This window comes from Zeus faber (assembly GCF_960531495.2).
Source record: "Zeus faber genome assembly, chromosome: 12".
NCBI lineage: Eukaryota > Metazoa > Chordata > Actinopteri > Zeiformes > Zeidae > Zeus > Zeus faber.
This window is the reverse complement of record NC_137196.1, coordinates 13969956-13993523: the sequence shown is the minus strand read 5'-3', so window position 1 is coordinate 13993523 and position 23568 is coordinate 13969956. Positions and strand designations below refer to the sequence as shown.

Sequence of the window (23568 nt, the reverse complement as noted above, 5' to 3'; positions counted from 1 at the left end):
TTTAAGCTCCTACTCCAGGGCAGGGACTAACCGAGACGAGAAAAACCTTCAATGACTTAAGTGCACGGTGATAGGTCCAGGTGATAGGTCCAGATGCAAGTCCACGGTCCCTTGTCTTGTGGGCGCGGAACAGCCCATGTACACTCAGCGGTAATAAAAAAAAAAAATCAAATCAATCAATAACCAACCAATAAAAATGGTATTTTTATTGTAGATATATTTATTTTGTTTATTTTATTTTCAAATGTTAATTGAATTGAATTAACTTGTGCCTCCTAATCGCAGTGTGGTGTCGCGATGCGAGCCCGTGCCTTAATGAAAGTCGGAACAAATTTTTTAATTATGTCTTGTAAATCTAATATGAGTGAAGATTCAACAACTGGAATGCTTATTTCTCGCCTCATATTTGTTCAGAAAAAGGTTTTAGTGTTCTGATAAGGTGAAATAAGTAAAAGTTAATACAGTAAATACAACATGGAACTCATGCTGAAGCCCACGTTGGTTGACGTAACTTCAGGGTCACTTCAGATTTCCGGTGCAGTATGAATGCAACCAGAACAAAATCCCTCGACGGTATTTAGTATTCGGGGGACCTCCCCAGTTCCTAGCTCCCCTCAGGGAGTCCCCACAACTGTTCGGTGCGAAAAGGCCCATTGATGCGTGTGAGGAGCGAAGTCTAGGTTGTCTGGTCCGATCCCAGAGAAGAGCTACTGGAGCACAAATTGCTAAAAAAGTTAATGCTGCTATGATAGAAAGGTGTCAGAACGCACAGAGCATTGCAGCTTGCTGCGTAGCCGCAGACAGCCAGAGTGCGCATTAGGGATGCAACAGTAGAGTGGACACACTGTTAGGTATTATCACGGTTTTTGGGCCACGGTAACGGTACCTTTATATTTAAGAAAAAATAAACAAAAAATAAAACAAAAAGTTAAAAAGGTGCACATTTTTTATAGTATTTTGCCATAAATAACTAGTGTAACACTGTGTGTATGACTGTGGGTGGAGGAGGGAGATGGGGGTTCAACTTCATTCGTGGGTTTTAAAACCTGGCAAAAAAGAAAAAAAACAAAACAAAACTGCTCATCAGCGAGACTCGGTTCCCTTAGTTCCTACAAAAAAGCCATTCAAAAGAACCAGATCGTTCTTGAAAGAGCCAACACTAGTGCGAGTGGAAGCGTGAGTGAGAGTCTGAAGGGTAGTTTGTAATAAAAAAGGACATGGCCATCCCGGGAGGGGGAGGGTCCGATTCGACACCTCAACTCCGGGGTAGTCATAACATATTTTGTTCTTTGTGTTTAAAAACAGTGGACGTAATAGGAAGCGTGCACTTATGGCCCGCCACGCCCATACGCTGCGCCAACACGTCCGGTGGAATTCTGCCGTGGTATCCTAATACCGCCGTTCATGTATGCGTACTACACTACATTACATTACATTTACATTTAGCAGACGCTAAAGCGCCAAAGCGACTTACAATTGTTCAATCACCGATGGACGCAGCCTTCAGGAGCAATTTGGGGTTAAGTGTCTTGCTCAAGGACACTACAGCATTCTAACAGGAGGAGCCTGGGATCGAACCAGCAACCTTTAGATCACTAGACCACCAGCTCTACCGCCTGAACTACCATCCCCACACTACTAAACCGTAGAGGCTGTATCGAACGGTTCGATAACATACCGTGTAACTGTTGCATCCCTAGTGCCCATGCTAACCACGTCAACCGGCGAAATCACCTACAATGGGCACGTGAGCATCTGAACTGGAGGATGGAGCAATGGTAGAAGGTGGCCTGGTCTAATGAATCACGTTTTATTTTACATCATGTGGATGCCCCGGTGCGCATGCGTAGTTTATCTGGGGAAGAGATGGCACCAGGATGCACTATGGGAAGAAGACAAGCCAGCGGAGGCAGTGTGATGCTCTGGGAAATGTACTGCTGGGAAACCTTTGGTCCTGGCATTCATGTGGATGTTACTTTGACACGTACCACCTACCCAAACATTGTTGCAGACCAAGTAAACCGCTTCATGGCAACGGTATTCCCTGATGGCAGTGGCCTCTTTCAGAAAAATAATGCACCATGCCACACCGCAAAAATTGTCCAGGAATGGTTTGAGGAACACGACAAAGAGTGCAACGTGTTGACTTGGCCTCCAAATTACCCATATCTCAATGCAATCGAGCATCTGTGGGATGTGCTGGAACAACAAGCCCGATCCATGGGGGCCATGCACAGTTTCCAACCATAGGAAACGGTTACTAAGGAAAGTGCCACAGTGTGTAAATTTAGCGCAGAAATTCGTACCTAATGCACTTTGCCCTGAGAAGCTTGTGCCTTCGTCCCAAGGGAAGAGGCCGATCAGAGCTGCTTGAGCGCATTCTGCAACATTTGCCGGTCATAAATGCCTGACAAGGGGGGGCTGCCCGCGTATGTAATATTTGGGATCTGTGATTTCAGGATTGCAGCTAACAAGCATTATGTGTTTGTGTGTGAAGTGTTACAAGAATGGGCAAATCGATGAATACGTATACGTATGCACATTTATCATTTCAGCTCTATTTGATGATTTACTTGTCCATATCATGCATTGCTTTACAGTGATCTGTACAAAGGTTCATTGATGTGCATGGTGACGCATTACAGTGTTAAAGGGCTTAACACAGACAGCATCATGTTTCACGACATGGTTCTCAAATCTACACAACCAGATAGATATTAATATGATGAACAAATGACAAAAACTATTGTTGGCCAATCCACACTCCATAGACGTAAAAACCATTGTAGTTAACCATTGAGGCATGCAGTCAAAAAGGTATTTATACCATTTTCCTGAAAGGCTGTATCCGTCTGACGGGTTTGCAGGTGCTTACCTACAAAGCTCTGCTTCTCCGTGTCCCATAGTGGAGCTGCACGCACTCCGTTGGCGACCAGGGCAAAGAACGCTTTCTTCACCTGAACAAAAACAATCAGTCACAAATGGGAGAAGAAAACTATGCAGTCGTTTATTTTTTTTAAAGAAACAACTGCATAGTTGAAGTTTTTTTAACAAAATAACTAGCGTACAAAACGGTTCTCAAATGCAGAACACGGTGTAAATTAAATGAGGTAAAAACACTGATTCTCAGTTCAATCGTGTATCTTACTGAGCATTCGTATTTTCTTCTGCCAAGGGTACTTCAACTTTGGCTTAAAGGGATGCGGTAGTTGATCTTCTACAAATCAAAGAGCTTCCCCAAGATTACTGTTTAACAGCTTTATGACAATTTCCCAACAGTCTGAGAGTTTACTCCCAGGCAAAAGTGACTTTGGCTTCCCTGTCGAACATTAACTTGTAATATAAGGAATGTCGTTCTGCAGGCTAAACTGCTTCCGCCTTCCAACATAAACAAATGCTTCGGCTGCTGGCCACGGTGCTTAAGACGGACTCCCACCAGCCTCTACACGCCACATGTTGGTACAGACGTTATCATTGTGAAGATGAATGACGTGAGAGCACAGAGAAAATGGACGCTCACTTGCAGTGCCGTGTCGAACACAACCAACTTGGAACTGGTGGGGACAATGTCGTAGCACTTGTGGGACTTCATGAAGCGCATGTAAATATCACTCTCTGGTTCAGCAGCTACAAGTGACAGGGGGATAGAACATTCAATATTTAGAATATTCAAATGATACGCGGCTCCGGAGCTGCGGATGCGCCGTTTAGCTCAAAGACTCCATAGAAGCATCACTAATCACAACCACTTAGGACCACTTACTGCCCCCTTTGACTTGGGAAATGATCACGAAGCACCGTGATGGAAGCACAGAGAATACAGTAAATTTGGCACATGAGCTCACACATTACAGGGCCTTGAAGCAAGCACGACAGGCGTCAACAGTTTCCTTTTTGCGAGTCGAAAAGGTACATTATCAGCCTTCTGTCACGGCGAGAGAGAGAGAAAACACAACACAGCAACCAACACCAAGCTAGAGCAAAAAAAAAAAAAAAAAAAACATGCAGTACTTAGGCAATAACATCTAACTAGTGCATTCAGGTTAAGGCCGCTAATTTGAAGATACATGACAGTACAGCGATTTGGAAACAAATGCATGCAAACATACATAGACAAGACATTCAACTACATCACGATATTAGACACAACCGCAAATATCCGGTATCATATTGCGATACCGGTATAACGCCCAGCCCTGTTTAGAACAGTACGACCCGTCAAACACCCCGCTGCGTTGCAGAATTCCCATCCGTCACCATCCAGGCGGAACATAAATACGTGTACCCATGAGGAAAGGCGTGGAATTGTTGATGGAATTGGGGGGGGGAATCCCTGCGTGCGTGACGTAGAACGTGTGGAGCACACTGGCCCCCCGACCCCCAACAAAAAATGTTAATCGGAAATTCTGGGCTCTGCGGCGCTACGACGTGTTTTTTTTGGGGGGGTGTTTTGTTTGTTTGTTTGTTTGTTTGTTTTGAGTTCGTTTCAATCAAAGCGCCACCTCCCCAGATAAAAACCCATAAAGCGTGACCTCTACAAGCGCCGGCGGTTCACCTTCACCCGCACAACGTGTCACCGAAGAGGGGTAAAAAAAAATAGACGGGACACTCACCGTCGCCGTCGAGCTCCAGTTTCTCCAGCATGCCTTCGAACAAGCCGCAGACCTGGGGGCGGGAGGCAGAGCACAGGCTTTCCAGTCAGCGCGGCCACGCGGCTCCCGCACAACACAAACTTTGCTCGCGACGCTCCGCCGGCGGTCCAGAGTCGCGTCCGGACAGGAATGGCCGCCGACCGCCGCTCCGCGCTACACCGCAGGCCACCGACCTTCGGAGGACGGCACCCCGCGCAGGCGAGCCCCGGCGCTCGCACGCCGGAACTTTGTTGGCGAATTGGCGTCGCGTCCGGACGCGCGCACCCCCACGAGCCGAGAGCAAAGTGGAACATTCCTAATGCATTCACTGCGGTGAGGGGGAGCCAATGCCGAGAGGCTGGGCCGCGCCAGCAACGACAACAGAGGGGCGAGGAACCCCGAATGGAGCCCCTCGCAAAATGACCAGACAAATGTTGGAGGCAATTTCATAGAACAAATAAAAGAAAACACATTACGTGCGGGGTGATTCACGTTATCTAAGAGGGGGGGGTGATATGCAGGCACTACCGATTCGTGACTCGCGAACGGTTCGTTCGTAGCGAATAAAAAGGTTTCAAATGACTGGAACAGTCACTGAGGACTAAATTAATTCCAATGAAAAAAAAAAAACGGGTTTATATTCAGATGCATATTTTCACATTCCAGCAAAACAAAGGCTTTTGACAAAGGGACATCTTTAACCGACTTCAACAATCATTGTGTGGGTTCCATTCACAACACACAGCCGACCAGACGTTCGGTTCAAGTTGTCGTTCGCCGGAAGTCCTCGCTCGCCCGCCCGCGCGTTAGACCAACCTAACGAGCCTCAATGTTTGTTTTTGTTTTTTTTAAGTGTCTCGTCGTCCAGAACCGAATCTGAAAAAAACAAAAACCAAACAAAACAAAAAGAATCGAACCTTTCCCCACTAGCAGGGACGCCACGCGCTCTGGACACACCCCTCGACGTTGAACAATCAGAGCGCTTCACCATATTAGGAAATCCCTTGCGTTGCCTAGCAGCAAGAAGCCAGGGATACTCTGTTTGCATCGGCCCTCCGCCTTAATGTTGCTCAAATGCTCAGTAATTTCGAGATTTTTTTGCATATGCAAGGCCTTTTTGATGGCAGATTATTTTCCGTGGTGTCTAATTTGCATGTTGCCTCCACACTAAATCCCCATACAGCATGACCAAAAAAAAAAAAAAGCCATTACATATATTTCCTCCTGGTTGCCAAACAGTCGCCTGGAGTCACTCTATAGATGTGACTCAGCGCTTTTCCTGCCAAACTACTTCTGCACCGTCATAAATCCAGGCCTGCTGCGGCACAGCGAGCACGACTTTTGCGTTGGTGGCGCAGTGAACGCCATGCGGATGCGGATGCACACGCAGGGCCGGCCCTAGCCTTTTTGACGCCCCAGGCGAGACCTGGAGATGGTGAACCCCCACCCAGCCCTCGGCCCCACAGCCTGCGCCCGCCATAAAAATTCCCCACAGGTGCGTCCACCCTCCCATGCACACTGCATACCTCACCGCCCCAAACTCCACCCAACCCGCCCTCAGACGCTGCCACCTCGCCTCAATGCAACTCAACCCCATTGAAACATTCGTTGAGTCTGAGTTGTTCTGTGCAGGGAGGATGCGGACGGAGAAGAGTGAGGGAGAGGGATGCGGGAAGATGTTCACTTGTTGCTGGTTGAAGTGTGAAGAAACATCAAGATAAAGAGAAAAGTTCTATAAAAGGGTCATGGCCACGCCCTGATGTTGTTTCCATCTGGACACGTCAGCCCCCCGGGTGGTTGTGCACCACTCGGCAGGAAATAGAACCGGGCTTCGGCTTCCAACGGAACTATCGTCTGGGTTGCCTTCCCTGAGTCCCGTCTGGTTAACACCACCAAACGCCACAATATTCTGCGTTGTATCAGCCCCATTGTCAAGCAGCACAAAGGGAAAACGGCTGGTGCTGCTGATACAGTCTGCCCCTGGTTGAGATCAGAGCGGAGCGGCTGCCAGCCGCCGGGCACGCGGTAACTGCGCAAAACCAAAAACCCATGGGGCAGCCAAAAACTTTATTTTTCTTCAAACATAAAAAAATGACATCAGGGGGCGCCCAACATCTTTATATTACGTATTCTAAAAATATATAAAAATGTTCTTACATCATTTTACTTTCTTTCATTCCCCCCCCCCCCCCCCCCTCTCGGCGCCCCCCATGGATGATCGCCCACCTAGGCAACCGCCTATACGGCCTATGCTCACAACCGGCCCTGTGCACATAAATAAATTACATGGTGTGAGACCATTTAGTTAACCTATTTTTAGATTTGATTTGACAGAATAGAACTGCTGCATCCGACCGTTGTGCAAGCCCGTTGCTGAGAGTAGCGAAAGCCTGAAGTCAGCGAGGCATACAGTCGACACCATCTTCCAACCTCTACCATGTGTCCTTGGGTGTCGGTATAAACAGTATACAAGGTCTTAGATGAAATATTGATCGGACCTCCAGGCTGGAATGAACCATCACTCAAGGCGGACGGCGCTCGGATAAATCACTCATGATAACGGTACATCATCATGAGGCAATCCCTCACTCCATGTGAAGCACATGGGCAGAACACGCTGCTTCCACTGAAGAGTGAACAACAACAGACAAACAAAAACAAAGGAGCCAATTCATATTCTATCACTGTTACCTCAGGAGACGCACACTATCAGGAAGCCTGTATTTCATTAATAATGCTATGGGAGGCATTTCCCCACGCCATGCACACCTTCAGTGAGGCGAGGTAAACACAGCTCAAATCAACAAGACTGCCAACATCATCCATGCTTCTACGCACTGGTGCCGAGGATCACTTCTGTCTGCAATGTTTCTCTAAAAAAGGCTTGATTACTCAGACAAATGAAATAGAAATAGAAATGAAAATAAGTAAACAAACCCAATAAATGTCCTGCCACGATTGGTTCAGAGAGGGAATATATCATTAGGATACATACCATGCGCTGTTAGTCGTATGTTCAGATTATATGCATGAGTGAGAGAACATACAGCATTTTTTCTGTTGTGTTTCTAAATATTTTAGTGTAAAATCAATGTCACTACTTATTGTTTTGCAGAAAATAATGATGGTTTATGTGCGGTTCAATATCACTCGTCTCAGGATTTTCCACAGTTAGAATCAAACAGATTACTTCAACATCACGTATCATAAAAATGACTGTACGAAGAAAAGTAAAAAAAAATAAGTGAATGTGCCATGGGAACAATGCGAGGATGTCACGTATCTCGACAAGATTAAAGAAATCTTCACAGCTTCTAGACTTACTGGGTGTGAGGTAGTGTTGGGTGGCACGGGGCTGGATGAAGGTATTGGGGGTTTGGAGTAAGGAAGGCTTAGTCGCTGTCCTGTGTCCGGTGGCGAGGACAGCGAGCGGGAGCGAGGATCCGTGCGCTGGGCAGCGGGGGGGCTGGGCTGTGCCTCCTGCGGGAACAGAGGTGAGCTGGGGGCCTGCGTTGGGGTGGGGGGTGTCGAGGAGAGTCCAGAGGCTGTTGAGAGAATCAAGGCCAGCAGGTGAATACCTCCCACTCACACTTCGCCGCGACGAGGGGATCGTCGGCTACCACCCTTGTCATCTTTCAATGGAATCGTTTCATTCCAGAATTATGACGCTCTCATACCATGCAACACAATCATGTAGTATACATTATTAATACATTATACAATTGATATGTGATATGAGTCACGATCTGTGGTCAGAAATATAGGAGATAATTTTATTTGAAAACAATCATTTTTCCTACACATCTATGTAGGTACCTGGCAATACCAGCGCGATGGACTGAGGATTTTGGACATATAAGCCGATATTGGAGGATTGTACAGTGATTTCGTAATAATGCCTCAGATGGCCATGCTCAGGTGCCGAGCTTGATCCACTGTTGCAGATCCTTATCACGCATTCTGACAGATAGTCAGCAGATAGTGTAGGGTGCAAGCAAAGACCTCATTACAGATAACCACTGATAGGAAACAGACAGAGCGCAATCATTGAAAGAGGGCAAAGAGGTGGATGAATCGAAACCCTGAACACGCATTTCAAAATGTAATAAAAAACCCTTTATCATCGTTTGCCTCTTGGCTATTAGGGTGACTGAGGCCCATGTTAAGGTCGCACGGCGGCCTACTTATCCCACTCCAATACCATCATCATCGTGTTAACCTAATCAGCTGCAAATGAGCCAAAACCACTCCAGCACTCAACCAATGCAGTGGTCTGAAAAGTGATCGATCGCCTTTCTATTTATTTTACATTTTTTTGTGTAGCCTTCATTGTTCCAACTTTGTCAATGGGCTACAGTGTTGGTGTCATGGGGCCAACCCAAACCAGTTTGGTGGTCAGCTGTCTGTGAAGGAGGCTCCTGTTCTGCCAGTGTCAGGTTGAGGTGAGGGTCCTGGTCACATGACAACCCTCACATGTCCTGAAGCTCACAGCCTCCACATCGGGCGACATGAGACACTCATGCTGCACCAGTTCCACCATGCCGACTTATTTCTAAGGCCAGACCATGACCGGCAAACACAAAATGGTTCGCGTAGCAAGCACTCCACCATGAGTTAAATTTTGTCACCCACTGGTGAAAACAAACAGAATATGATTGTGGAATGCATGGCAGAGCCAAGAGAGTGCTGCAGGGATGATGTATTTTTGGAGGCCAACCCGGAAGTTAGCGCCCGCCCTGGTTCCCTCGAAAGAAAGCCAATGGGATTTTTCCATTGGATTTTGGATTATCGCAGAAAATAAGCTCTGTGGCAAACAAAAGCTTATGATAGTTCCACGTTTTGTTCAGCAAGATAATCTTCACAAACAAACTTGTATGATTTTTGAAGCTTAAATGCAATCACCAGAAGTAAAAAGCTGACATTAGACTAAAGGAGCAACACCATGGTCACATGACTCCATCACCACCACTAAGCTTCAAACTTGTCATTTGATTTTGCGTGCTTACCTCTTCGACAAAAACCTGGAAGGTTTGAGTTACAATAGTTTGCAAGAGCGCAAGTCCAAACACTGGTTTTAGATTAGACTACATAGCTAACTACAAATTAGAGGCTATTAAGGTGGACTAGTGAATAGATGACTTTCCGTTTTCGGGGTGATGTCGTTTAACGTCCCCGACACCCTTTGTAATCTCATTTAGCCACTTGTTAGCAACCGCCTTTTTTAAGACACGTAAAAGCTTCAAAATGAACAAGTGAGGTATTAACTGACTTATTTTATGTCGTAGAACCAAACGTGAAAGTCTCTTAATCTTGTGTTAACCACAGACCTTATTTCAGGCAGCGAACCAAAAACCCATTCAAAAAAAAAACCATTGACTTCGGGAGAAACTATTTTCCGGCTTTTAGGAATCGCTCCTGCAGCAGTCTATGGAAGGCAAATTTGACATGCAAAGATTTGTATACACATACACATTTATTTATTTTCCTTTATCTTATCTACCTTTATTTTTGTAAATATCCCAATTTCTTCGATGAATCAATGGTATACTCTAATAGGCTCTGACTCATAGGGCAGCCTTAGCAACATTATGTCAACCAAACACTGGCCACAGGATTTACAGAACCCCTCAGAGTGGGTGGATCATATTATGCAACCCAACTTGCTGTCACTACAAGTGAGCTTTACTTGTCTTTTCTATTTTGCAAAACAACTGGTACATTTGAATGGTAGCCATGTGGCTTTTCTTGGGTCTGTTATATACAAGATCCAAAGGATGATCCATAATGCTCCTTAATTCCTTCTTCTTACTTCTTAAATACGCTTTAAAATCATTGTACACATTAGCAAACATAAATGCATGAGGCCAGAAGTGCAAGGTTGGCAATTAGCCTTGCAGTACACGAGTTTGCAGTTCACTTGTCACCATCCCTTGACATTTAGCCGGCTTGTACCAGCGATCTTTGGTCCATGCCGCTTCCGTCGTGGTGCCTTCTTATTTTAGCCCCGCTGCTGTGGCACATTCCACAGGAGCAGATAAGGGAGGGCCTGGATGCCTCCTCCATTCCCTGTGTAGTAGTGGGCAGGCATGACAATCCCAGAGATTTAATAATGGTCATCACCAAAATCCTCGCTCAGTACTCCATAAATTATTTTTCAAACTAGGGGTAAACTGATGTAAGCTGAGGATGCGTGGTCGATGCAGGGCCAGGGGTAATGAATGAGCCGCAAAATACTAATACTACTACTTTGCCCCCTTGGCCACTCTTTTAGGTGATATGCAATGCTGTGTGCCACACTTGACCTGGATCTAGGTGATTGGGATCAGAGTGGCTGCATACCTGTTGCTCGTTGGTTGGCCTAACGAGCAACAGGTTAAAACCCCCATTCCCACACACACTCAGGATAGGAGCCTGTGTCATGACATGTTCGATCTGCTCCTGGGCTCATTCCAGCTAGCCCACTCTCTATAATAAACCGGTGTTTACAACCCGTTGTCTGTGTCTCTGCGCCGGAGGGCCCTGAAAACGCCACTTGGGTGGCGTCACTGCCACACTCTCAAATCAACAAATGCTGACTCTGATGGTTCCCCCTGCAGAGAGTCAGGGATGATGTTGGTGTTGTCATCCACAGCAGGCTGGGTTGATTCTAAGAGCTATGGTGTCATCATTTGTTAATGTGACAGCAACCAACCTGCCAGACACGTTTGAGGCACTCAAACGTGACCATCTCTGGCCTGCCATGCAATACGATTAACCAGAATAATTTGGATGGAGTGTTAAAGGTGTCAACTGGAGGCAGAGAGTGTGGAGTGATTCATAACACATTTGTAGGAGATGTTCGTCGTCTTATTATCTTCAAACATGGTCCAAGAATAAAGTCCCCTCTCTATCTTACAGTCAGGAAGATGAACCGCAAACTGCATCAAAAAACTACGTTTAAATGAGGACCGAACATTTTCTGAGATTGAAAATTGTCATCTGGTTTGTCAAGAGCACAGTAAGTGTTATCGGCCTGGTTTTTATGTGTGGCTCTCAGTTAAAGCAGTGTCACGTCTTAATATATTAAAAAAGGGTGAATTTACTGATTTAAATATCTATATAAATATTGCTTAACTTTTATAACTGGATCCACAGAAAATTGTCTGTTGATTCTTCGTGTTTTTTGCAAAGCGTAAGACAAGTCAGCTAATTTTGTCAACGGATCAAAGTATAACAGGAAATAAACCGATCATATGTAGGTCCAAAATTGACACACTGACCCTTTAAATGTTCATGAGGACTAGAGCCCCCTTAGGTAGTGCCTCATGTCTATATGATGAACACCTTACTGCCGTACACCTCAGAAATGGGCTCACATCACTGTAATAGGACCTTGGTCCCTCCCCCACCCATGCAATCAATCTCATACTCTGACTAAATGAGGAACTCTGAAGTTCACAGTTAAGTGCCACTTGAATGCCATTCTGTTGTTGCATAACAGATTATCTTGACTGTGTTTTTTGCCCAGCCCACCCCCCTCCCATGCATTTATTTTGTGTACTGTGACATCTTGGACAGAATAAAATAGATCTTTAGGGCAGGCCAAGGCCAAGGGAATATTGCATTCAGAGCAGGGTCAGTGTATGTCAGTGACCGGCCCGCAATGTTTCTCGACATCTTGTTTCCAGCTCTACTATGGAAGACGAGGACCGTTGGAGAAAAGGCCGCCCTCTTACAGTACATGTCAAAAAGGTCACAAACTGTGACGTGGAACTGTATGCCGCACCTGTCCCTGGTGCAGTTCCAGTTCTTACGGTCTATTTTAAAAATGTCTGCCATTTTCAAAATAGAGCAGTTATTCCAAAGGGAGTCAGGGATGTGGGCCAGAAATAAAGCCCTCGCCCTAACACTCTATTCAACGTGTCGAATGCAATGACCAGGGGACAACTAACTAAAATAATTAACCCTTATTTGTACATATCAAAATATTCAAAGAGTGCACTTTGTGGAAAAACTAGTTCAGCATTTCAAACATTTGATTTGATTTGTGTGCCGGCGATTTTCATAATTCCAGCTGCTGAGATTGCACTCAACCTCAAATTTAACTGTTGTAGTCACACGCAGCCCCTGTGCTGTGTGTCCCACAGGCAGGCTTAGTCTACTACAATTCATTCAACAAAACAGCTACCGTCACAGGCCATTTATGTTTTTGTCAAGTACACCTGCCGCATGCATTTTTAGTTGTTGTGGGTGGACTATGTGCATTCATAAAACTAGAGTACGGGCAAGATTCCTAAACCTGAATAAGGGGAAACACTTATTATTATAGGATTAAGCATTGTTTAACAAGTTCAGCAATGTGAATGAATGATGAATCAATATGCCCTTTTTAAAAAGACACAATGGTTATCATGAGTGAAGGGTTCAATGTTTTTATATGGAGCGACTCACCCTGATTACTTTAAACCAAAGTGACGTGCGTTTTTCATGTTACCACCTCGAGAAGTTCGAGGAAAAAGGCGGGGAATGTGGTTACAATTACCGAAAAATATATCGCGTGGATGCTGCAGTACAGATGCCTCTACTCACTTGAACGTGAAATTGGCCGAGAACAAGCCTTGTGATTGATGCGCTTTCACAAAGTAAATGGGGTGGAATTAACATGTGCGAACAGACCTGCTGGCTCTGTCTGCTGTTTCCCTCCAAGCCCATCTTGCTCCTTGCGCTTCTTGCTCCTCCTTAGGCTGCCAAACCTCTTCATGAAGTCAGCGGGTTGTGGCGTCCAAACCAAATTTAACCATGACCATTACAGTCAGGGCAGAGGGGACAGTGCAGTCTTAAAACAGCTGTGATGAGAAATCACTCAATTCTATTCATGCGTGAGAAAAAAAAACAACAGGTCAATTCGGAAAAACTTTGTTGAAAGGGCGGTCCTCTCCAGAGTAAGATCACAGATTTAGACAGCTGGTGGACATCGTCAGGTTTGTCGGCTTTGGATAGAAATACTCCTCGTCTCCAAACAGAACAGTGTTTGTCCACTTGAGTCAAAGCACCCAGCAGCAGGTGCAATAGTGTTCTTCTGACTTAATGTCAATCTTGAGAAAACAATTCCTTACGCCACAAAGTTGGTCATTGTTGTCCGTACAGGTTTCCTCAAGCCAAGATTCCTTGTTAGAAACGGACGGCGATGGAAACGGATCAGGGCGGTGCTGCACCAATGTAGGCTACGTTTGCATATCCAAATAAAGTCCTCCAGAGCCAAGGAGCCCAGCAGCCGGCACTGTGTCGTGTCGGTGGAAGCTCACACATCCTCCAAGGAAGACACACGAGGAGCCAGAAAGCTGGAAAAATTCCACACCTTCTTTGAAGAGGGTCCCCACAGCTGACGCAAGTAACGGCCAGGACGGAGCACTGTTTTGCCTCTCGCGGCTCGCGCAGTAGTGGCGTCGGTGCTGTAAATTGTCAGGTGCAGCTGAGGGCGGTGTCTCTTTAAAACAGCATGCCGCTCGTCGGCCTGTAAAAGGAGGCCGGGCCCGCGAGGGACACGCCGATGATTGGCTGGCTGACCTCATCCGCCCGCCCCCCTTTTTAATGCCCTTGCTCTTCTCAAGTGTTAAAATGTTTTTCAATAAATAAATCAATAAACAAATAAATAAATAAAAGAAAAAAGTCGGCACAGGGACATCTGTCTTCACAAGCTGTGACTGTGCATTCGGGGTCCTGGAAATCACACAGCCGGTGCGATCCAGCCCCCCTCCCCCAGTGTGAAATCCCAAGGAATATGGCAGCAGAACAGTCTAAGGGGGTACAAATATAGATGGGGAGGTTTTGACTTTCGGCTATGAGCAGTGAAACAGGGCAACCTTTGTACAATGTGATGCGGGGGGGGGGGGGCAACCGTTAAGGGTTCTGAGGCCAGGCCACCTCAGCTGACGGCGAGGTGGGGTGGGGCGCGGGAGGGCATGCTCTGTCAGCTGATCAGAAAGATTCTATTCAATAGCACCACCTAGCCCCTTCCTTTCCTTAACAGATGGCCCATCTGGTGTTCACACCATCGCGTTGCCCCTTCATTCCAGATCTAAGCAGAATAATTGTTCAGCTCTCCGCCGAGCCCAAAAGGCCAATAAGACCGTTGTGAGAAGTCAGCATGTCCTGACTCAAGCAAAGGGAATTTAACTCATGCCACCTCACCTCACCATAAATAATCTATTTACACTCGTCCATGTTCTTGAACATGGAATAACATTTAGCCGTTTAGCTCCCTTATCTTACGACGCTTGGAATGAGCTTGACTGCGGGGAGTCAAACGGACTGTACGTCACAGCCGTCGTCAAGATAAGAATGCCTTCAATAAGAACAGGTTACACCAGCAAAGTCAAGGAAACAGATGAGTTTTAGTTTTGGTTTTCAAATCACGCAAATATATGGAGGGAAGGTTGGAAGCCTGGCTCAGAGAAACAAACTCGTAAAACCAAGGAACCATATGACGACATGATTTCATTAGTATTATTAGCATTGTTTAGTTATCACACTGAACTCTGTTTAGTTCACACTAGACATCTACTCTCACCCAACAAACTACCCTTTTCCTTTTAAGGATAATGAAATCAAAACTGCCCAGTTCCTATATTTACTGGCAACATATCGTGCAAAAAAAGGAAAGAGGGAGAGATAGAAAGGAGAGGAAAAAACAGAGAGACGGTGTGAGCCTGGTGAGCGTACGCCGTGCGGTCATTTCCAGATAAGGCGATGAAATCGCTCCAGTCGTCTCAGGCAGAGGGAGATTGACTGTGCCCAGGCGATTGGAAACATCTGGGATAGTTAACCGTGAGAAGACCGAAGCTCAAGCTACTTTTGACAAATATAGACAAACACGTCAGAAAAGCATTAGCCCGTAAATAACATAGAAACCGTTAAAACACCATACGCAACACAATTTTTCAGCGATTGACTTCATTAACACATATCTTTTGATTCATATTCTCTAATATCACTGTATTAATATTTGTGATATAAAATCATAATCAACATTCAATTTCTAAGAGAAGACAGCGAGAATAAGAAACCAGATCATCAGCACACTCTTGTGGCTAAAGCAGGCTGACCACAAAAACACTACACACTGTTTTTTTGGTTTTTGTTTTGTTTACACATGCCAACAACAATTTTCCAATATCAACCACACTTTTGCAAAACTCCTTATATAACTCCCTGTACAGCATTTCATTCCATGCCCATAAAGCCCCAGAACGACCAACACACTGAAAGAATAAAATCCTGTCTCAGAATGAAACAGACTCCAGCTCTAACATGAATACTCTGCCAATTATACTGTAGCACCGTGGCCCAAAAAACAGGAGCAACCCGTGTCATTACAGTGGGTGAGGTGTCATCTTTTAGATTTGAATGAATTTGAATTCAAGATTCTGAAGATGAATTTGTCACACACCTATTGCACTGTATATACATGCTTGCCTGCAGTCATTGCAAAGACTCAGAATACAACTTTGTATGTAAAGTTAGTGACTGTTTTGAATTGTATGAGAGTATGCAAGCATTTCAGGAAAAAAGAAACAGAGTTTTTGACTGGACTGTGTTCTTGGAATAAATTTTTCATCAAAACGATTTAAAAAACAAAAGATAAAATTAAAGAAATAATAATAATCGCTAACGAGTTTGGGAGGATTTCTGAAAAAGTCAACTTAGAATAGAGTTCTGCACTACTTTAACTCAGAACGCCGAAGAAGAACACCAAATAATGTATTTTTTTAGAAATACTTGACTGACTCATTGGACGCAAGGGAATCTGAAGGACGGCGACAGGGCGAGGCGTGAGGGTGTTCCCTCTGAATCTTATTGTGGTTCCCCTCAACAACACGGGGCAGGGGGAAACGGAGTGGGCCGACTCTCGGGGCCTGGCACGGCTAAGTCTATTCCACTCGCTCTGCCAAACTGACGAAAACAAGGGAGAATGGTTATGTGAATATGACTCACCTATTCTATGTTTGATCCTGCTTCCTGCATTAGGGTTTCCGTGCAAAGCCTGGTTTTGTTATGTAATGTTTAGAAAACCAATAACAAGGCGCCATGGAGTGGACGCTCCCCATGCTACACCTGGTTTTACCAAGCAACGCATATAAAAGGGAACCTAATGTGCAAAACTCACTCTTTCAGTGCATGTGCACATACACGGCGTTCAAATTTGTGTCTCAGTCCTGCAGTATGTCACATTGAGACACAGTAGAATTAGAACCCCCCCCCCTAACTGAGTAACCCCCACAAACAAATCTTCCAAAGAAAGAGGAATTAATACCAACTGTCTGTGAAGAAACTGCAGTCGAGGGAAATGTAAGTATTAATTATTAAGTATTTTTATGTAGTTAATAATTCTGCAGTGTGTTTCTTTCAAAAAAAAAAAAAAAAAAAAAAAGGGATGTAGTAGATAGATTGTAGGCTGCGACCTGCGATCAGCTGTGCATTTCTCCAAACAAAACCAATAAAAACAATGTGTTTTTAATGTAGATGTATTTATTTATTTTGTTTTATTTTCCAATGTTTACATGAAATAAAAAAATCCCCGTGTGCGAGAGTCCTGGTGAACCCTGGTGCAGTGTGCGTGTCTCCCACAAGCCTGGAAGCGCGGCAACGAAAGTCGGAACAATCTTTTAAATGAGGCCTTGTAGATCAAATTTGAGGGAAGATTCAACAACTGGATTGCTCAGTCCTCGCCTCAAATTTGTTCAGAAACAGATTTTGGTGAACTGCTAAGGTGAAATCCGTGAAAGTTACGGGGTGAATAGAACGGAACCCGGAAGCCATGCTCAAATCCTATTGGTTCACAGAACTCGGGGCCTCGGGAGGGTGGCTCCTCCCATAAAAAAGAGCCGTTTTGGAACAGGATGGTATAGAGCAGGGGTCGGCAACCAGCGGCTCCAGGGCCGCATGTGGCTCTTTCATCCCTCTGCCGTGGCTCCCTGTGGCTTTGAGAAAATAGTGTGAATAAATAATGGCTATTTAATTTAAATACATTTTATTCTATTTAGTTAATTTTTTCAATGTAATAGTTATGATTCTGGAGATTTAGGTGATCTTGCAACATTGAAATAAAACGTGTTTTAATATTTTGTCGATCAAAATATGCGTTGCACCTTGTATGCGTCACCTGTTGCGGACAGGCTGGTGACTTATTTTGAGCTCTCGAACCCCGGCAACTAACCATGGATACATGCAAAAAAAGAAAAGTTTCTGAGGAAAATAGAACGTTAAAGTTTGTTTCATGGAATGCGGAGTGGAATCGAGACATGGAATGCCATTCCCGACACCTATTTGAACATGAACAAGTACGCATTTGGGGTCCTGTCCATCTTTGGATCAACATACTTGTGCGAGCAAGTGTTTTCCACCATGAACTTCATAAAAAGCAAAAATCGGTCGAGACTCCCTGATGACAGCTTACAGTCATGTGTGAAGCTCAAAGTGACATCACACAGCCCGGATATGGAGAAGCTCTGCAGTGAAGTTCAGGGGCAGAAATCGCATTAAGCAGGTGAGAGAAACAAGCTTTTAATTTTGCAAATATAGATATTTGTATCGGACCCTGAACTTATGTAGTTGTGTTTCATATTCAGGTCGACGGTTGACTGCGGCACGCGACTGAGGAAATAGTCGCGGATGACGGCACTGAAATAGACTTAAGTCGTGATAAAACATAAACTAACATTTTTTTGCCCCTTATAATTAAAGTGAATATTTCTTTTTTTCAAATTCACAAATAAGTGAAGGACCTGCATTTTGTATTTTATTTCAAAGAAAAATGATACGTTCCAGTATTCTTTTTTTTTGAGTTCAAAAGAATTTGGTGTTTTGCTGTGTCAAGCACAGAAAAAAAACGACTGCCTTTATCAGTTTGTAGTTCTTTTATTTCATAAATGCAACAAACTAAAGTTCTTATATACAGTACATAGCATAAGTGTAATAAAACTATACTGTATAGCAGTCAAATAGGTTTTGCAGCTCCAGGTGGGTTTTATTTGGTGGGAATCACGCCCAAATGGCCCTTTTAATGCTGAAGGTTGCCGACCCCTGGTATAGAGGCATGTTAGAATGACTCTAATGTATAATCTGAGGGGGATTTTCAGCAAATAAATATCAAAAACATGTTTTGGGGACATCAGAGACTTAACTTGTGTAAAAAGGAGCATAACCGGTAGGGCTGGGTATTGGTACCCAAGGTATCCATTGAAATGACCCAATACCAAGTAGTATCAAAACTTCTGCAGTCAGATGATACCTGCATTCCATCCTTCTTGTACCCAGATCTAGAGAAAAAACAATTGTATGTTTGGTTTCGCTCGCAGCCAACCACCACAGCAGTCTTGGATTTAATGTGACTTGTGACTGGCTCACGACCCAACAGTCTGTTAAAGGATAGGTTCACAATTCATCAAGTCTGTCTCAAAACAACAGTCGGGTGTCCATGTGACAATGAAAGAGGTTTTCCTTGCTGTAATCACTCTTTCTGTACTGGCGTTTTGTTTACACTTACACTGCCCGTTACTTTGTTGTACAGTTTTGTACAGTTCTTTAATAAATATTTCAATAATTTCAACACTATCAAAAGATATTTGTGTGAAAATGATTTGTATGGGGAGGAGTGGTGGCATTTCATGCAACTGAATGCTTCCATTCACATGGTGGGTATAGTAGAAAAAAAAGGTATAGAAGGAAGTACTCTATTGGTATCACTATCACTTTAAGGTACTGGTATTGGTACTGGTACCGGAAATATTTAAACAATACCCAGCCCTAATAATAGGTCCCTTTTAAATGGGCTTAAGTGGGTCTTTTCCATATCTTGTCAACATAGTGTCTATCTGTATTATTATCATCATACTTTTGGGGAATAATGAGTCATGACTATTTATGTTATGGATAACACGCGGTAAGCCCTAGATGCCGTAATTCAATCCGACTTAAGGATTTTGTGTGCATGTGCACAACTCCAGACCAGTAATTGCAAGCCAAAGAAAGTCTTCTTTGTGGACCAAAAATGTTGGCTGTCCTTTTCCCTCCCCAAGAGGACATTTTGGTGAATGATCATTAGGAAGACCCGTCCACAGCCCGGTAACAGCCGATCTCCCTGACTCATACCACAGCTCCAAATCACAAAACAAAGTAGCACGGTATTTCTGCAGAAGCCCGCGTGATACTTTGACCACCCTGTCAACACAACAACGTTTCAAGCCCCAAATAGGCAACAAAACACTGTATGGCTTATTTCTCAGAAAACTCTCGGCTTGTGCGTTTTAAGTCACCAGAAGAGCTCATGGCTTGCTGCGAGTCTCTCAAGCATCTGCATGCAACAGGAAACCAGAGTTACAAAATGCAGATCTGACAGTCCTGTGAGACCTAGAAAGCCTGGTCTCTTGTCTGCTGCTTTCTTTGGTATTAGGTTTCCTGGTTTACCTATGTGGGTTATGCTGTTTTGCTGCTATGAAAGCCAAAGACTTTTTGTCCTTCCCTCATTACGAGACAGACCTCTGACCTTTGTCATCACAATAGTACATGTATATAAACTACTAACAAAGGCAAGGTTAATGATTAACTTGGAAAACGTATTTCTCTGCAAAATGCAGTGGATTATTTGATTAGTTCCTCCCACTTCTAATAATATTCAGATCAAATTTTCTGTTGACATGATCTTTTCACATCTCATACAGCAACGCATTAAACATCCATGACTTCAGAGAACAAAGAACCGGATGCATTCCATTCAAGTGGGGGCATCATGCGCCCAGCGCCACAACGTGATCCTTCATCATTAGGCGGCACTTACCTTTTCTAGTTCTGGAGAAGAGTTTGATGCTCGCAGGGGCCGTGTTGGATGATGAACGGAAGATACCGCTGAGGCTCAGGCGACGGGGGGACTTGGGTGGGGAACTCTGGTGGGAGGGATAGGGGAAGATGGTTTTAGGCGAGCAGGGGCTGGTCTTGGTTTGAACTGGTGCCGACACGGGACAGTGGAGTGGGCTGCCGGTGTCTGGGCCCCTCCCAAACACACCTTTGGTAGGGCTGGCTGAGGAGACATGCAGCTCTACCTAAGAAGAAAGAGAGAGGAAGTTTCATCTCCCAACACTTATGTAGGAGCCCGGGTTTACGTGTAAGTGCTCTTTAACAACACATAAAGACAGTAAAAAGATACCTGAAATAAAAGAATATTCAATTCAAAATTTCCCTGGTCAGTAGCAGCAGTGAGATGACATCCACAGATTTCACTTTCTGTGGTACCTTCCTACTTTCACCACTTCTGCTTTTCTTTGAAATGAAACCAAAAATCGGAATCAACAATCCTGACTATGAGGGTAAAAGCAGTTTTGACCGCAATTGTGTTTGGTTGGTTGGTTGTCTGGTTAAAAGCATGTCACTAAAACCTCTTTCACACATAGATCCCGGTAAAACTGGAATAACCTTTCACCGCTCGTGATTTTTCACTTTTCACACATGCAGTTACATTCGGGAAAATTTTCGTCTTGCTCCTTTTCACACACGCCATGATGATGCCCGAATAGACAGTCCAGCATAAGTCCCCTGTCGCGGTCCTGGTCCGCAACCCCCACGCCGGAGGGCAACAGACGAAGCAGCGCACGGAGCGACGCACGGACCAAGCTCATTCACTTGAGGATGAATGTAGATGGAAAATAAATATGTCTATGAAATAAATATTGAAAATAAATACATATATAAATGAGTCAATATAAGCCCGACGGACCAGGTGGACGTGTGCCTGGCACAGTAACCCTAAACCAATGTTATTAACTCAGTGTTATCATTTTCCACCTGTCCTACACTCCGGAGAAGGAACATTCTCCGCCCGTTCCACATCTCCCTGTCCGCTCGCTTAATGCAGAATGATGTCATCGGACCTTGCCGGGTGTAAAAGACACGTCTAGGGTCTGAGTGGCAGTTTTAAGAATAAAAAGCTTCAGAAGATAAAATGTAAGAATAAAAAAGACCTGTCTAAGTAGAGAGTGGATGCGTTTCAGTTTCTCGTCTTTGCAGCCATTTTTTTCCTGAATTAATTTTTTAAATATTTCTACAAAATAAATATTCGTAAAAACCCCAAAAAACGATATCGTATTCAGTTTAGACTCCACCCCAACGTGTATTCACGTGCTAGTTCTGGCAATGTTACTGCCTCCGTTCACAACACAGCCATCCTGGCATTTTCCCGGAAATGTTATGTAGTTCATGAGGTGGGAAATGTCGGTAACTGATTTCCCGGAATATCGAATCCCTACCCCCGACACATGATCCTATGTGAGATCCTATGCAAGAACGGTAGCGGAGCATTTCTGGGAAAGAGTGCATGTGTGAAAGGGGCTTGTATCAGAGTAACAAGTAAACCTCCTGGTCTGATAGTACAGGTACATCTGTTGTTCTTCCAAAGCATGATTGCAAAATACCCTTCATGATGACTAAAGCTATGTTTTCTGTTTCATCTTCACAAGGCCAGTAATGTGTAACCGTACTAAGAAATCTCCCTTGTTTGCTCTAAAACTGGCAAATCAAAACAAATGTTCCAGTGTTGCCAATTTAATGACAGAGCAACTGCGCCTGCTCTCAGCGCTGCATTGCGCCTACTGGGGGATGTGCCAACAATGGTTTCAGCGTGTGAAAAACTGGGAGCGTGCAAAGAATTGCAACAGACAATGATCTCCAGTATACACAGATAGTATTTACAGAAAACACATTTTGAATATATCTGAAGTGTTTTGATAACATAATTATTTTGATAGGAGTCGGTATAATAGCCACTGTACAAAAGCAGATAATTATACTGTGAGGAAGACAAATTGCTGCTCTAAAGAGAAGATACCACCTTATCGCAAACTGCGAGGAAGTGAAAATAGGAAAAATGTTTTATCTAGCCTGCCCTGCAAATGCAGGGCATAGATAGGACATTTGCAAACGCTGTTTGTTTAGGGCTGGCCATGCTCCATACACGCCTATTTTTTTATTTTATTTTAAACCAATACGTGGGAGAGGGAGCACAAGCCCTTCTTCTCTGTTTGCCAACAACTCTCTTTCATTGTGCAACAGCGTGTTGAGGCAGGAATACCATGAAGCAGACATCCAAACTATTTGTTATGGACACCTTCAAATCACATGAGACCAGAGATTATCTTATAAACAGTGTTGTTACGGTACAAAATAAAGCCATAAACATGGAACGTTTCAAAATCACTAATAACAAATATTGTAACTGTAGGGATCTGCCAGAAAGGTCAGAGGTCAGCTACATACCACAGCCTCTGGAACAGGTAGGAATTCAATGCTTTTCTCAGGAGTTTTTAATCAAAAATAGGTTACATAGAACAATAGAAGTTTAAAAATGTATAAAAACAACATTCTTATACACAAACACAAGACAAATGACTTACAAAATATAAAAAAAACACAAAGAAAAGGACAGTAAAACAAGTACTTTACACGTTCAAGAATGTTCAACAGAAGCTCAAATTGTTCTTAGGTAAAAAAAAAAAAAAAAGTCTAACTTAAGGGAGATCTGGAGCATAACAGGTGAAAGCAGTTTTCCCGAGATCCGTATTCATATAATTCATAAGGTAATGCATTGTTGTGAACAAGTACAGTGGCCCATATTTCTAAGTCTTAAAAGGGATGATAAATAAAATGGTAGCTTATTAAGGATGGCTTTGTAAATAAAATTAAAAAAACAAAACTGTTTTGTTCCCTTCGGGTGGTAAGTGGTGGCCACCTTCCCATAGAGGATACAATGATGGGTTCTGAAATTATCACCTGTAATAAATCGAAGAGAACTGTGACACACCACATCAAATGTCGCCTGTACAATCTGCAACCTACTGCTAAAAGTGGAGCACTGCTTATTTCTAAAAAAAACAGAACTATTTTAAACTTAAGCTTCTAAGTTAGTTCTCCA

The 23568-nt window shown here is 44.0% G+C and overlaps 2 protein-coding genes across 7 annotated transcripts in view; one reads left to right on the top strand and one right to left on the bottom strand.

Annotated features, from left to right (window-relative positions):
- vps4b (vacuolar protein sorting 4 homolog B) overlaps window positions 1–23568 on the top strand; it is a 376929-nt gene that overhangs the window by 66303 nt on the left and 287058 nt on the right. The gene's annotated exons all lie outside the window — the stretch shown is intronic.
- Window positions 1–23568, bottom strand: part of LOC307238403 (5'-AMP-activated protein kinase subunit gamma-1-like) — a gene marked incomplete at both ends in the record, with an annotated part of 38072 nt that overhangs the window by 8636 nt on the left and 5868 nt on the right. For 2 of the 6 annotated variants that reach the window (XM_080011358.1, XM_080011359.1), the window contains 5 exons: window positions 2876–2957; window positions 3521–3627; window positions 4614–4665; window positions 7956–8176; window positions 20446–20707. In XM_080011358.1, coding sequence (XP_079867484.1) covers window positions 2876–2957; window positions 3521–3627; window positions 4614–4665; window positions 7956–8176; window positions 20446–20707 — 724 coding nt within the window. Of the gene's footprint in view, window positions 1–2875; window positions 2958–3520; window positions 3628–4613; window positions 4666–7955; window positions 8177–13286; window positions 14031–20445; window positions 20708–23568 lie in introns of those variants that run through there. The other 4 variants (XM_080011362.1, XM_080011363.1, XM_080011361.1 and 1 more) reach the window with 3 other exon arrangements.